We start from the raw sequence: 14,709 nt of genomic DNA, 5'->3' as shown, positions 1-14,709 counted from the left end.
CTACTTTTTACAGTTACCACTTGCAATTACTTGCTACTTTTTACAGTTATTACTTGCAATTATTTGCTACTTTTTACAGTTATTACTTGCAATTACTTGCTACTTTTTACAGTTATTACTTGCAATTATTTGCTACTTTTTACAGTTATTACTTGCAATTACTTGCTACTTTTTACAGTTATTACTTGCAATTATTTGCTACTTTTTACAGTTATTACTTGCAATTACTTGCTACTTGTTTTACTTACTTATCCTTTTCTTCATATATTTTTCTTTATAAAACAAAAAATCTCGAAAAATTAAAATTAAAAATACAATAAAAATTAAGTATAATTTTAAAAAATATTTTAAAAATAAATACTCAAATTTGCCATTTTAGTATTAAATTTAATCGATAGATGTCGCGACTTAAATTTTTTTTTCAAAAACTTTGTTTCTTTATAAGTGATTTAATATTTAAAAATTATTATTATTATTATTATTATTTTTCAAATAATATTTAAAGTTTAAAATACATAATAAAATTTTAAAATAATTAATAAAATGTAGATTAATTAATTAAATAATGTTTTAAAGTATGTAAAAACAATTTGAAAATTACCGTTAATATTATATAATCTGGAATATATTGTTAGGGTCAGTTATAATGTATTTGAAAGTTGTATAAACGCCCCTAGCGGGAGAATTGTTAGTTAATATGTATGTTGAGCTTGAGAGTAGATGCACCTGCACGTCGAAGAAAGTGTGTTGTATTCTTTCTCCTATGGGGAAGAAAGCGAGTAAATTGAAAGGGGACGTCCTCGAAAGGTTAGAGAATGAAACTTATTGTGAGTATCTCTCATATTTTTATACGTTTTATTTTATTTTATTTTATTTTTCATTTAATATTAATGTAAACTTCTTGTGTTAAATCAATTGAGATGGTGCTGGAGGGCCTTTGAAGCCTTTGTTAAATCAGTTTGGTTAGGGCTGAAGGTCCCTTGGCAAATGAGTTAAGGTGGTGTTGAAGGTCCCTTGACAAATCAATTGGAATGGTTTTGAAGGCCCCTTCTCAAATTGGGTGTGTTGAAGGCCCCTTGACTAGTCAGTTGCGATGGTTTTAAAGGCGCCTTATCAAATTAGTTGAGTGGTGTTAAGGCCCCTTGAAAAATCAATTGGAATTATGTTGAAGGCCCCTTGTCAATCAGTTGGAATTGTTTTGAAGGCCCCTTGACAAATCAGTTAGATGGTGTTAAATGGTCCTTAAATTAAGTGCGATGGTGTTGGATCGCCACTCAGCAGCCTTGTTAAATCAGTTGTGATGTTGGAGGGCATCTCGGCACCCTTATCGAATCAGTCGAGGGGTGTTAAAAGGTCCTAATAAGTCCAGCAAAAATTGATTGCATCAAACAAGAATTAAAATATATATAAAGATAAACACGTCGATCTCCGATTTAAAGATAAAACAGGATAAAAAAAAATTGATACGATAATTTTTTTATGTTGAAAAGGTTTCATAGGGAAGACTTACATAATCAACTTACAACCAACAAGACAAACACTAAAGATACATTTATTCTATACCTTTAGAAATTGTTATTTATTTGACAAATGCTTCCTGTAAAGAGAAAATTCAATATTTAAATACATAGTATATATATTCGTTCTGTGTGTATTTGTATGTAGAAAAATAAAATAAAAGTCGGTGGGGAAGGAATATATTTTTTCCACTTGTTGCAACAACTATCAATTGCGACATAATAAATTAAAATGTTTTGAACTGGAAAATAAACCTGGAAGCTTAGTTTCTTTTCTCCTTCTTCTTCGAATTGTTCGATTTTTTGGCTAAATTTAAGGCCCCCCCTTTTTTGCAACGTGTGCAGTTACAGTAGAACCTTTAATTACGGCTACCTGTAAACAGCGACCAGTTTCGGGAACTATTTTTAGAACTATAACCTCTAAATAGCGGCTAATTTCGGTATTTTTTTTAAAAGAAAATTGCATACTATAACCTGTAAACAACGGCCATTTTCCGGCAACTTTATTCGAATAAAAATGCATACTCTTAACTTCCAACGGTCACCTCCGAACAACCGCCATTTTTTTTTTATGTTTCCGTCAGTGTCCGTTGTTCAAAGGTTTGGCTTGCATAAACATTAAAAATTAAGTTTAGGGTGACCATTATTGCGGCGGTGTGTTTTTAAACTAAATTTTAAGAAATATAATTAATTATTTCTTATTCTCTCGATGGATGCTTATTATTTTTCCTTTATTCTTCTCTTTATTACCTGCTTTTTGACTGTTAGCTCATCCAGTTCGCAACTTGTTAGCGTGTTTTCTTGTAGTATAAATAGAAAAACTTGGCATCTGCTCGGGTAAATCGGTTTATAAAGTAGAATTCTGCATAAAAAGGAGGCTTCTTCGTGAAAATTGATGGAAATCCTTCCAGATTTAACTCGTTTTTATCTAAATATCGAGCAAAATTCTGCGTGGCAACCATACATCATCCACAGATGACGATTGTTACGAAGTCCCAAACATGTGACCCACTTCCTCTCGCTCTTCTTTCGCTTCAAATTTAATTACGCGGAAATTACGAGCGACTTTGGAAGATATAAATGAATGGTAACAGTATTAGTAAGCAAATGCTCCTCTGCAACTTCTTTTTCTCACACTAGTTTATCGATTTTCTATCTTTTCTAGGCTTAATTTTGCTATTTTAAGCTTTTTTCCTACTCCGAAGTGATGTTACGGACTGTTAATATCAAAATATAAGTTGAAAATATGAAGGAAAAGTTTGCAAAATTGATAATTTTGCGTGGTCGAATGCAGATTAGTTTTCTATTCAATGATCAGGATAAGTATCGTACTGTACATCTGTTTCATGGTCACTGCATGCTGCTGGAGGAAACTCATCCTAAAGCAGAACAGTAATTTGCATAATTAAAACACATTTGAAATACGGTTGAACCTCTGATAACGGCCACCTCTAAACACTGGCCATTTTTTGGGGGGGACGTTGAAGAGGAAAGAATATTTTTTTAAAAAAAATCTGTAAAAACGACCTTTGTTTTTGGAGTTATAATCAGTGGCCGTTCTCCACAGGTTTGTACGATAGGCTTTGAAAAAAGCCTTTCTTATAGTGTCAGAAGGGCGAAAAGGGCCCGGAAAAAATACCAGTTGGCCGAATCTACGATAGGCTTTGAAAAAAGGCCCTCTTATGCTCGCAGGGCAGAAATGGTTCAGAAAAATTACCATTTGGTACCAGTCTTATTTACAAAACTACACATCGGGATGTATATAAGATGTGGATCGAGTAATCTGTCACGCAATCCAAGTCTTATATACCCGGATATGTTTAGGATACGAAGTAAAAAAGCATTTTCTATAGAAACTCTATGAGATATCCGAGCTGAAACCTTATCATTTGGCAATTCAAAAGATTGCTGTAGCCAATAATTACTGTATAGTCTGCAATCTTCATTCATCACGGTGAAGTTGTGGGCTAATCAACAAGGTATCATTTTACTACGTATTGCCTGAATTTAAATCTGCCGTGTGTATATTTTTTAAAAAATATATAAATTGCTTATTCTTTTCAAGCTAAACGTTTATATTAACAAATGCAATTCTGAACTACTTAATCGTGCCGACATGGGTTCAGCCAGGCCCACCCAACAGCGATCGAGTGGAAAGAAAACACCGAACACTGGTAGGTTTGCGCCTCGCCAACGTTAGTAACGTCTAAATAGGGGCCATTTCCCCCCCAAAAAAAATCCTTTCGGGAGGCATACCCTCGCCCATCGGCTGGTTTTCTAGGGTTTTCTTCACGTGTCTAACTCCTAAACAGGATCCTCCCGGAAGATATCTCTTGTCAAATCTCACAATTGTTGTGTTGTCTTACTCCATCAGACCCATCTAATCGCAAGACTCACACGGAGGTGGCCAATGGCGAGGTAAGGCCATAGCACCCGTGGACCACCCATGAAATATCGCTGAGGAGTTGCTCACCCGGATTTATCCATGGTTCCCCAGAGCGGTAGGCTGATACTTTCTTTAATACGTCGTATCAGAAGTATAAATATACACTTCAGACATAAGCTGTAGTGAATTACATTTCATTTCACGGTTCAGTTTACAACTTTATGGATTTATTAGATATAAAACTTCTGCTTTATATCTGTCAGAATTATATTAATATTACTATTACCATTGAGTACCAGCAAGGAGTGGTGTACTTGAAGTGAAACATCGAAAGAATTCACCTGTCAAGCAACGTGTCACAGGATTTCATTTATGTAATAATTCTTCAATACGAAATACTCGAAAAAAACTAGGTCAAGAAAATCATTCTGACGAAATAAATGATGTTCTGCCCTGCGGCTACTTAGAGGTCCTTTTAATGATATCCAACACAGCCAGGCTCACAATGAAAGCAACCGGATGATGAAGAATGGAGGCTCTACATATCCGGGACAGACCACCCCCCAAAAAATTCCTGGAGTTTTCCTACTGCCCGGATTCAATTCCGAGTCATTCAGAGAGATAGGCTGACACCTTAACCGCCTAGGGCCACCTGGCTGTTTGATTTGGCTGTCCTTCCTTAATCTCGACAACAGTGTTAGATAGATGAAATTCGAGACCAGATATGGAAAGCTTACGGACAGGACGCCATGATTAACTATATATGAACCTCCGGTCTAGACCAGAAGTTACGTGAATTCAATTCAAACATTCCTCCCTGAATGGAGTCACATAGTGATTGGCATGACTTTATTGTCAAGAAAAGTATAATGTACAGGGACAAGACACTAATTTGAGATACAATGCATATATTATAAATTAAGAATATGATTAAAAATTGCAGACCGGTATTGTGACGATGTCACAATAAATAATTGCTGGTATAATTATTGTTTTTTATTCTTCTGTTAACTGGTATGAAGATTTTTTTACTTACAATGCAAGAATACGTTACATTTTAAATACTTGAAAGTGCAATTAATCATTAAAACTGCTTAGTTAAGGTAATGTCGCTTTCTCGTATGGTTTTTTTATGTTAAAATGCGTTACGATTGAGTGAATCTGGTTCGGCCCGCATATGTATGGTTTATTTAACTATAAAGTGCATCCCGCATCAGTTTTCAGAAAAAAAATTAATAAATTTATATAAGTAGATAGCAATAAACATTGTATAACAATGTAGCAAGAGATTGGATAAAAGTATTTATTGGTGTTTGGTATATTTCTTTATTGCAATGCGACACACAGACGATCTGTTGCGGAGGAGGGCTTTCACGAGAAACTGTCCCCTATTTAGGTGTTACTAACATGAAAAATCTGGAAAACTCCACGTGGCCAGCCCATTGGAAGACAGGAACCCACGACCTATGGTTTTATCCACTCGGCCATTGGGGAAGCTTTTTAGTTTAATACATTAACATATGAAATTGTACTGAATTGCATCGATAACATCAGTACTGAAAGATATAGCCCATAGCCCTTTCAGAATAAAATGTGAAGTGTTTGGGTATGATTTATCATTTAAAATTTTAAATGAATACGTCGAGTCCTATTTTAGGTGTTAGAGGCGTGAAGAAAAGCCGGAAAACTTCACTTGTCCAACTCGTTGGGAGGGCGAATTCGCGACCACCTACTAGTGCTCACTGCTTTTATCCTCTCGACCGTGGGCTTGTATTAATTAATGATACGTAGGTCTCAAAATGTTGTGCCTGTCATATAAATTAATGATAGAGTATAAGGTGGTGGTTTTAAGGTTTTAACTCATTCATGACTTCCTAGGTTTGATTTGGTTTGATGGAATAAGGTTGTGCAACATAAAGTGGATCGGAATGCCTCCCATGGAGACTTTCTATGCTAAAATTGGCCCGCCCCTATTTAGATGTTAGGCACGTGAGGAAAACCCGGAAACCTGCACGCGACTAACCAGGCTCGAACCTGGGACCAACTAGCATTGCTCACTGGACTCATCCATACTGCCACTCTTGGGCCTCATGGCATCCTAGTGCATCGCATCTAGATAGCAATACAAGACACGGAATCGAATCCGGTAGAGAACCCTAGAAATTTTTCATTGGTAATCAGTCCATTAAGTGAAAAACCCTAGACATTTAAACGGACAGACCACCCACGAAAAATCCTCGCCATCCGACCACCCCAACGTGGATGCCATTGTTAATCTCCTAGGCTGTCTGGCTCTCTCAAACGGTGGGTTTAAACCCCCAACTCTCCGCGTGCACATCCTTAACTTCTTAGAAATCGTACAATAGCACCAATTATTCATTCTTTTATTTCAAGTTGTCATAGTAACTGTAAATACTGCCTTTCCCTTCTTCCCAAAGGGAAAATATATTTAAATTGTTGATGAAATAATTGAAATAAATGTCTTCTTGTGTGCTTATGAAATACCAAGAAGCGACCCAACTTACACTTGTTTTTCGGGGGTTTACGATATTATAATTTTCAAAAATTCAGCATGAAAAATAACAATTATACGAGAGGAAACGTTAATGAAACTTCTTTCAGAAATCATCTCGTAACAGAAATGTTACGCTAGATAATTACTTTCGTCGCGACAGTCGATATATATTACATTAAACTGTGTGTGAATTGTGTTGCGATGAATAAAGTTTCGCTAAATTTTAATAAATTCGTAATAATATTGTCTATCAAAAATCATTTTTTTTATACAGAAAAGTAATCATAAATATAATTATAAACACTAGGAAGAGGAGGGAGAATGAAAAATCAATACTTTGAATACATTTCATGTATTATTAATCTTTAATTAACAGTTGCATGTTGTTATGTGTAACAACATGCAACTGTTCCTGCCCGGTTTCAGCCGTTATTATTATTATTATTTCTTGATTTATCTTATTGACTTTCGGGCCGTCCTATTAAAATATTTTGTAGAGCTGAAATTATATTTTATAACTGAAAATTTAAGTGTTAAATAAATACAGCGAAACCTGGCTTCGTGGCCATTACAATTACGTCAGAAACGAGTAGCTAGAAAGCTCTTTCTTGCTTGTGATTGGTTCAGACGCTTTCAGTTCAATTTTTGCTTTCTCGGTTGTTATATATAACGGAGAGAAAGTGTGGCGATTGGTCAAAAAAAATGATCTCTGTCTCCGTAGTTTTAAGTGTGTGGAGGGGGTTCATCCTCTTTAAAGCTTAATAACTCCTCTAGTTTTGGTCAAAAGTATCTGAAATTTTGCAGGGAAGTTTGTGTATTAGGGGCATTGATACTATTAAATTTTGGTGGTTAAAGGTCGAGGGGGTGGGGAGATAGAGGGGGTCGTGTGATACATCTCGAGCGAAATCGGACTTAATGAAGACTTTACTCGTTATTAGCATTTACAATTTATTTATAAAACTCATCTCTATCCTAAAAATTAATCTTTTTGCAATTTTATAATAATTAATTATATAAATAGTTTTTAAATTATCATAACAGATGGCGCCACGCACAATTTTTACTTTACGGCCTGGAAAGTTATGCAACTCTGCTAGATTTTTTTTGTTTTTTTTTTTTTTAATTTTCTTCGGACAAATTTGATGATTAATTTTAAATTTCACGATTTATCTTGCGCTGAAATAAAATATTTCGTACAAAACTACCGAAATTTTTAAAAATAATTGTGCTAACTTTTTGTAAAGAGTAAATAATTGCTATATTTAAAGTTTTAACGAAGCTTATCAGTCGAAAGCTGTGTCTTGTATCATTCAATTTGTTCAGAAAATGGGACCAATTTTCGTTACGTTGTAGCTTCGGAGACTTTCCCTTTCCATGCTCCTAAAGGAAAATCTAAAATCAAATTTTATCTTTTACTTTTTGGTATATTTTTCCTCAATTTCAAAATAGATTCAACATTCTATTAACGGAATAATGGCTAGGAATAGCTCTATATCCCGGTATAGAGCTCCCACCACGCTTTACCGAGGTACACTGTGACAAAAACGGTCTTTACAAACACCAATAAATCCTATTAATCAAGAGGGCCAACGTGGGACTCGTGCTTTCTTAAGTATGCCTCGAATATACCGCATTGTGTTTCTTGTGTGTTAAGATTAGATTACATTGATGGGATAAGGCAACCCAATACTTGGGCCACTCTAGGATGGCTTTCTGGAAAACTGACCCCTAATTAGGGGCTAGGTAATGAAAACTTCACGTTGATGGGGTCCGAACCCGCGACTAACTACAGGTGTTATTCGCGGCCACTAATGGGCTTTTGTATGTAAGAAAAAAGACCTTTATTTTTGTCATATTTTATTATTATTATAAAAAAAGTAATGCAATTTTTAATACTGTTTTTGTCGTTTTTTCTTCTTAATACAATCGGCCTCCAAAATGTAAGTGGCTTAGGCATCTCGACCTTTTATTAATAAAAATCCAATCAATCATTTCGGATTCTACTGAATATTACGCATCCAAAATTTAAATTTTAATAACCTGTTGTCAGATTGGTCAGTTTGAATTACGTCACACAAAAAAACGAACTTTAAAAACTGTTGACAAATACAACGCTTTTTAATAAAAGTAATTTAAGGTAATTGATCCAATCACTTGCTAATGGTAATAAATAACTCTAATTCTAAATAATTTTAATAAAACTCATTAGAATAACCAAATATTTATTACCAGCGCCATTTTTTTTCTTATTTAATTTTTACCAAAAATGAATTAATTACATTGTCGTTCCTTCGGGATTATAATGTAATTTTCTCATTTTCTGATCTAAGCAGTCACTAAGAAGGAGATAAAGCAATGGTGAGTTATTTTCTAATTTATATAAAATATATAAATATTAATATATGTAATTAAAAATAATTTCGAATTTATTCCATAAACATTTTTTATTTATTTATAATTATTTCCTATCAGGTATAAGGGGTTTAGAAAAGACTGTCCTGATGGATTGCTAACTGAGCAGGTAAATGATTAAAGTGGACGTTAATAACGTTACTTTTATATATATATATTTCGAATAATGATACTCTCCTTACATATAAATTCGAAATATTCTAGAAATAACTTTGCTCTAGAAATTGATTTGCATTACAGTTGTTCACCCACATTTGAAGCTTAATAACTCTTCTGTCTTTTGACGTAATTTTCTGAAATTTTCCAGGGAGTTTCGTATATTATGGACATCGATGCAGGTAAATTTTGGTGGTTAAAGGTCGAGGGGTTGGAGAGATAAGGGGGGGGTCATGTTGTCATATCTCAAGCAGATCGGACTTAATAAAGACTTTATACGTTATTACCATTTACAATTTATTTATAAAACTCATCTCTACCCTTAAAATTAAGCTTTTTGCCTTTTTATAATACGTATAATAAAAGCTCAACAGATGGCGCCATAAACAACTTTAACTTTATTTCCGGGAAAGTTACGCAACTCGTTGTTGTTGAAATTTTTTTTTCTCGCTTTGGCTCGCTTTAAAAATAAATAAATTGTCTCGGTTATTAAAATTTAATGTTTTACATTATTAAATGTTTTCATTATTTTTTTAAAATTTAGTCTAGACGTTTGTGAATACTTGAAATGACGTGTACAGTACTTTCGACATCATTAATAATTACAAGAATGGTTTTTCTCATTTTTATTATAGTGCTTTGGAAAATAAATTACTTTTAAAGAGATTATTCTCTTTAGAAAATAATAATAATGATGAATTATTTTATAAATGTCTGTTTACAAATATTTTGGGAGGTTCAAAGAAGTAATTGTGAATTATCATCGTTATTAGTCTCTATCCCTTCTTGGGTTAGGAACCTCTGGAAGAGAAAACTGTGTTAAGTGTTATGAAAACTGTGTGAGGATGTGTTAAGTAAAATACTCAAAACAGCATAATAATTAAATACAATGTTAGCAGGTATATTTTTACAAAATATAGTAAAACTTTATTAATTGTGGTTCGATAAACTGCAGATTCAATCAATGAATAGTTAAGGTAATTAAAAATAGAGTTTCTGTATTACATATAAACGAATCTTAAACAATTTGGCAATGCAGGGTAAGAAGACCTAGTCGTTCTTCTTCTTATTCATCCTCCTCCTCCTTTCTTCCGTCGTCCTGCTTCTCCTCTTTTTTCTTCCCCCGTCCTCCTACTCCTCCTTCTTCTCAAATCCTCCTGCTCTTTCTTCTACCTCCCTTCCTTCTACAACTTCTTTTTCTTCCTCTCTTTCTCCTATTCCTCCTTCTCCCATCCTCCTACTCTTTCTTCTACCCCGTACTTCCTACAACTCTTCCTTTTTCTTCCTCCCGTTTTTCTATTTCTTCCATATCCTCCTCTATTTTCTTCTTCCTTCTTTACCTCCGCATCTATCCAAAAACTTACCTCTCATGGATTAACGAAAACATATGCACATATCTTCTCTCCACTTTCAGTTCTGCATTAGTACAGAAAGACTGGCTATACGAAGAGTACGACTGAGTTTATCTTCTCTAGTTACGTTAATTATAACTTACCGTTGTCAAACAGATGCACTGAAAATGCGATTCTGTTATACACAATTTTTCAATTATCCGGGCATACTACCCCATCATTACTCCAATTACTTGTTTCTACTCTATACGAGATTTATCGGTACAACAAAAGCTAGACTTAAACTTGCTGTCGCCCTAAGCTATAAAATATAACAAACCCTTCTTCTCCATCGAATAATGTTATGACCTTAGGGCCTCATATTTTTACGAGGCCCTAAGGTCATAACGCGAAGCCCTATGAGCTGAGAAATAATCAACGTAAGAAGAGAACGAGGTAATGTGTACCACATTACCTCTTTCAATCGCGGAATTATCGATTTTGACGCGAATAAGGATTTAGTTATTCCACTTGTCGATTATTTATTTAATGTCGAATGCAATTTTCGATATGTAAATGACCATTAACAGATTTAATTTATATTCTCAATAGAAAATCACATATTTACTTTACCTTTAAGTGCACTTCGAGTGTATTTAAGGATTTAATCCAAGACTTAGGTTAATGCCCATTCTAGTTGGCAGCGTGTTTGCTGTGAAATAAATTTAATTAATAAATATCGAAAGAACTACTTAATGATTTTATTAATTTTTAATTAATTAAAAATTAAAATTTCATTTAATTTTATCCTCTCATCGACGAGAAACCGCCATTAAAATTTCGTAATGGAGGGACGTTTAAGTGGGAAAAAATGGTGGGTAGTAAATCATTTTTGGAAAGATTTCTGTGCCCATTTTATTCTGGGTGAGTCTTTTTTATCTGTCGAATAAATTTTTATATATTCGCTCTAGTGATTGACACGCTATTGTCGTTCGCTTCACAATATGATAAAATATGTTTTCAAATTTTGTTATGGTGTTGCGTAAGTGATTTCCCTTCTACTTGACGAAAATAAAATTTTATGTAGTTTGATCCTTAACCCTCCAACACCCACCAATGGCCGAGGGATAAAACCACCAAACAGTGGTAACGGGTTGGAGTTTTTCGGGTTTTCTTCACATTTGTAACACCTAAATAGGGGACTCCCTCTTCAGCAGATCGCCCACATGTTGCATTGCCCTATATAAATAAACCAAACCTAATATGAAGGCCTCCCGAGAGGCATTCCTGTTACTTTTTATATCATTAAATATTATAAAATGACAAAAAAAACTTAATTTTGAAGATAGGAGTTTTATAAATAAATTGTAAATGCTAATAATGAGTAAAATCTTCATTAATTTCTATCCCACTCGAGATACGACACGTGGTCCCTTCTATCATTTCAACCTCTTAACCTTTACCACCAAAATTTAATAGCACCAATGTCCCCAATACACAAACCTCTACGCAAAATTTCAGAAGGGTCATTTTTTGTCCGATTATCATACTTTCTTTCTGTTATTGATATATATATATATAACAGAAGGGTAGTATAACACAGTGAATAGTCTCTTCTAAGGAGGTAGCTACATGACCTGTGGACAGCTTTATCTTCAGATAACGGAACCGGAACCGGAACAGGCGGACTGATATTTATTTGGAACAACTCGATCGATGTTACATTTTCTGCAAGGCGAAAAGCTGCTGCTTATTATTTTGTTATTTTTGGCTCCCTTGTCGTGACCATATAACTTAGTCCCTTCGTAAATATGAAACTTGACCTGAAGTTTAAAATGGGCGAAATAATTGAATAACATTAATGAGTTTGATATAATTTTAAAATCTAGATGAGAATCTGCTTTGGTGCAGTTATACAAGAGGAGTTCGAGGACAATACCCCCTGCCATGTGACGTGTTTCTATGTTGTTCACACTTCCAAACACTTCACGCTGTGAAAGACCACTGAATCGAATCCGGAGAGCTTGAGTAACCCCCAGGAAAGTTTCGCGCGGGGATGTGTGGTCCTCGTACTTAACCACTTTTATCATGCCCCGTTGCGGTCATGATAAAAGTGCCGACAGGGTGAAAATAGTCAAAAATAAAGGCGAAAAAATGCACGATTTTAATTCAACTAGCCAATTGGTCACTGTAATCACGCAACGATTCGATACTCAAAATCCAAACTGGTCGTTCTCGCATTGTTAAAACTATCCGTAACGTCTGATTTATCCAGTAGTCACCCTGTTGTAGACAGTAGAGGATACTTTCTTCTCGTTTCTAACACCTAAAACAGGGTCATCTCCTGTAGAAAGTCCTCTTGAATGGCATCCCCAAGCAGAGAATGCCCATTATTGTAGTCACACTTCTTTCTTTGATGCAGGCATTATTTTTATTGTTTTCTTTTTGTTTTTTTATTAGGCCTTTATATTGGAAATTGACTTCTATTTAGGTGTTACAAACATAAAGAAAACCCGGAAAACTTCGCGTGGCCAGCCCGTTGTCGAGGTGCGAACCCACGACCAGTTTTTAAAACCACTGAATCCTCTGACAAATTGTAAAATGTATTTAAAAAATCAGAATTCAAATATTTTTTTAACCAATAAACAAACAGAGACCGTTTTAATTAAATTTGAAATGGAAGTCGTTCATTCGTCGATTTGAAATTGAAGTCGTTTATTGGTCAATTTGAAATGGAAATTGTTAATTCGTCGGTTTAAAATTGCAAATATGTTTCCAATTTATATCGATTTTTAAAATATTCAAAATTAATAAATTTTTTATTATTATTTTCTCTTTATTTTTTAGGGATTCTTAAGAATATATAAATTATTTTTTCCTCAAGGCGATCCATCAAAATTTACGTCTCTCGTTTTTAAAGTATTCGATGAAAATCAGGTAGAACATAAATTTATACCTTGTAGTGTCTTATAATAAATAAATATAAAATATTATAAAAATTTTAAGGATGGTGCCATCGAATTTGAAGAATTCATCAGAGCTCTGTCGGTCACGTCACGTGGGAACGTTGACGAGAAACTTCACTGTAATGACGTATTTTAAGTAATGTTCTATGCTAATGTATGCATAAAAACGTTATTTAATTATAATATTTTGTTTTATTAGGGGCATTTAAACTTTATGATTTAGATAATGATGGATACATTACCAGAGAAGAGATGTATAACATAGTCGACGCCATTTACCAAATGCTAGTAAGGGCATTTTTATTTATATATATATATATATATACATAAAGGGGTGGCCCAAGACATTTAACCGTGTTATTAAAAAAAAGGATCCCATTTTGAGCAATTCTTGTAAGACAAATTTACAGTGGTTAATTGAATTTGAGCCTCCCTATATTTAATAATTAATAAAGATTCCGAATTTAGCTAAATTTTTAAAAAGTTTTTCGATTGGCTAATTAAAAATTTGTTAACTTTAATTTGATTAAGTTTCTAAATTTTTAATAGAAGCTGTACTTTGATTGGTTAATTTAATTGTTATTTTTAATTCTATTCGTTTGTTTAATAATTCAAATTAAAAAAAAAATCTTTCCATTGATTGGATCGTTTAAATACTCGTTATTTATAGGTTAATTGAACGTATTTATTTCTAAACTGAAAGCGATGATTGGCTGATTTAAATTTTTAAATTGAAACAGGGTAACCAATCAGCGGAACAAGACGACGACTGCCCTCAAGAGAGAGTTGACAAAATATTTGAGCAATTAGATAGCGTCAGTACAAATTTAAACTTATTTTATATGCATAAATATATAAATAAATTAATATTCCAATGAATTTTTTAGAATCAAGATAATAAAATATCTCTGGAAGAATTTATAGAAGGTTCAAAACTGGATTCGAAAATCGTTCAAGCCTTATCTTTATATTCGTCTTAACATTATTTTTACATATACATTCCCCTCCTTGGTTTTACTTTTCTTTAAGCCTGATTGTAGCCTCTTTAATTACGCACGCGATCTCCGACAGATGGAGTTAAAAAAACTAATGCTTTTTCTATGGGAGGATCCTTTTCCAAATTCTCGAAAACGGAAACAGATAGAAACAAACGGTTTTCTGCATTAGAATCGTATTTAATTATTCTATTGACCTACGGCTCAGAATTTTAGAAACCGAATTTGTTATTTTTCTGCGAATTTTCTAAGATTTTAAAAATTCATAGAAAATTCACAAATTCGAGTTTCAAAATTCTGAACCGTACGTTAACAGAATAATCAAGTAGGATTTTAATACAAAAAACTGTTTGTTTCTATCATCTTTCGTTTTCGAGAAATTTTGCAAAAGGGATTTCCCCATAGAAAACCATTAAATTTTAACTCCATCT

The 14,709-nt window shown here is 33.6% G+C and overlaps 1 protein-coding gene across 2 annotated transcripts; it reads left to right on the top strand.

Annotated features, from left to right (window-relative positions):
- Positions 1–715: 715 nt before the first annotated feature.
- On the top strand, positions 716–14,469 carry LOC136981660 (frequenin-2-like). 2 transcript variants are annotated; one of them, XM_067277997.1, is made up of 8 exons: positions 716–827; positions 8,752–8,776; positions 8,891–8,939; positions 13,165–13,254; positions 13,324–13,402; positions 13,483–13,571; positions 14,024–14,098; positions 14,171–14,469. In XM_067277997.1, the coding sequence occupies exons 1-8, from the start codon at positions 764–766 to the stop codon at positions 14,261–14,263; spliced, it is 564 nt and encodes a 187-aa protein (XP_067134098.1). In that variant the 5' UTR covers positions 716–763; the 3' UTR covers positions 14,264–14,469. The 2 variants fall into 2 exon arrangements, with proteins under 2 accessions (XP_067134098.1, XP_067134097.1); XM_067277996.1 differs by having other exon boundaries at positions 8,749–8,776.
- The last annotated feature ends 240 nt before the right edge of the window (positions 14,470–14,709 follow it).

The sequence above is a fragment of the Centruroides vittatus genome, unplaced genomic scaffold (genome assembly GCF_030686945.1).
Source record: "Centruroides vittatus isolate TY-2023 unplaced genomic scaffold, ASM3068694v2 contig_786, whole genome shotgun sequence".
NCBI classification, from domain to species: Eukaryota; Metazoa; Arthropoda; class Arachnida; order Scorpiones; family Buthidae; genus Centruroides; species Centruroides vittatus.
Note: the sequence above shows the minus strand (reverse complement) of the source record. Positions and strands in the feature narration are given on the sequence as shown.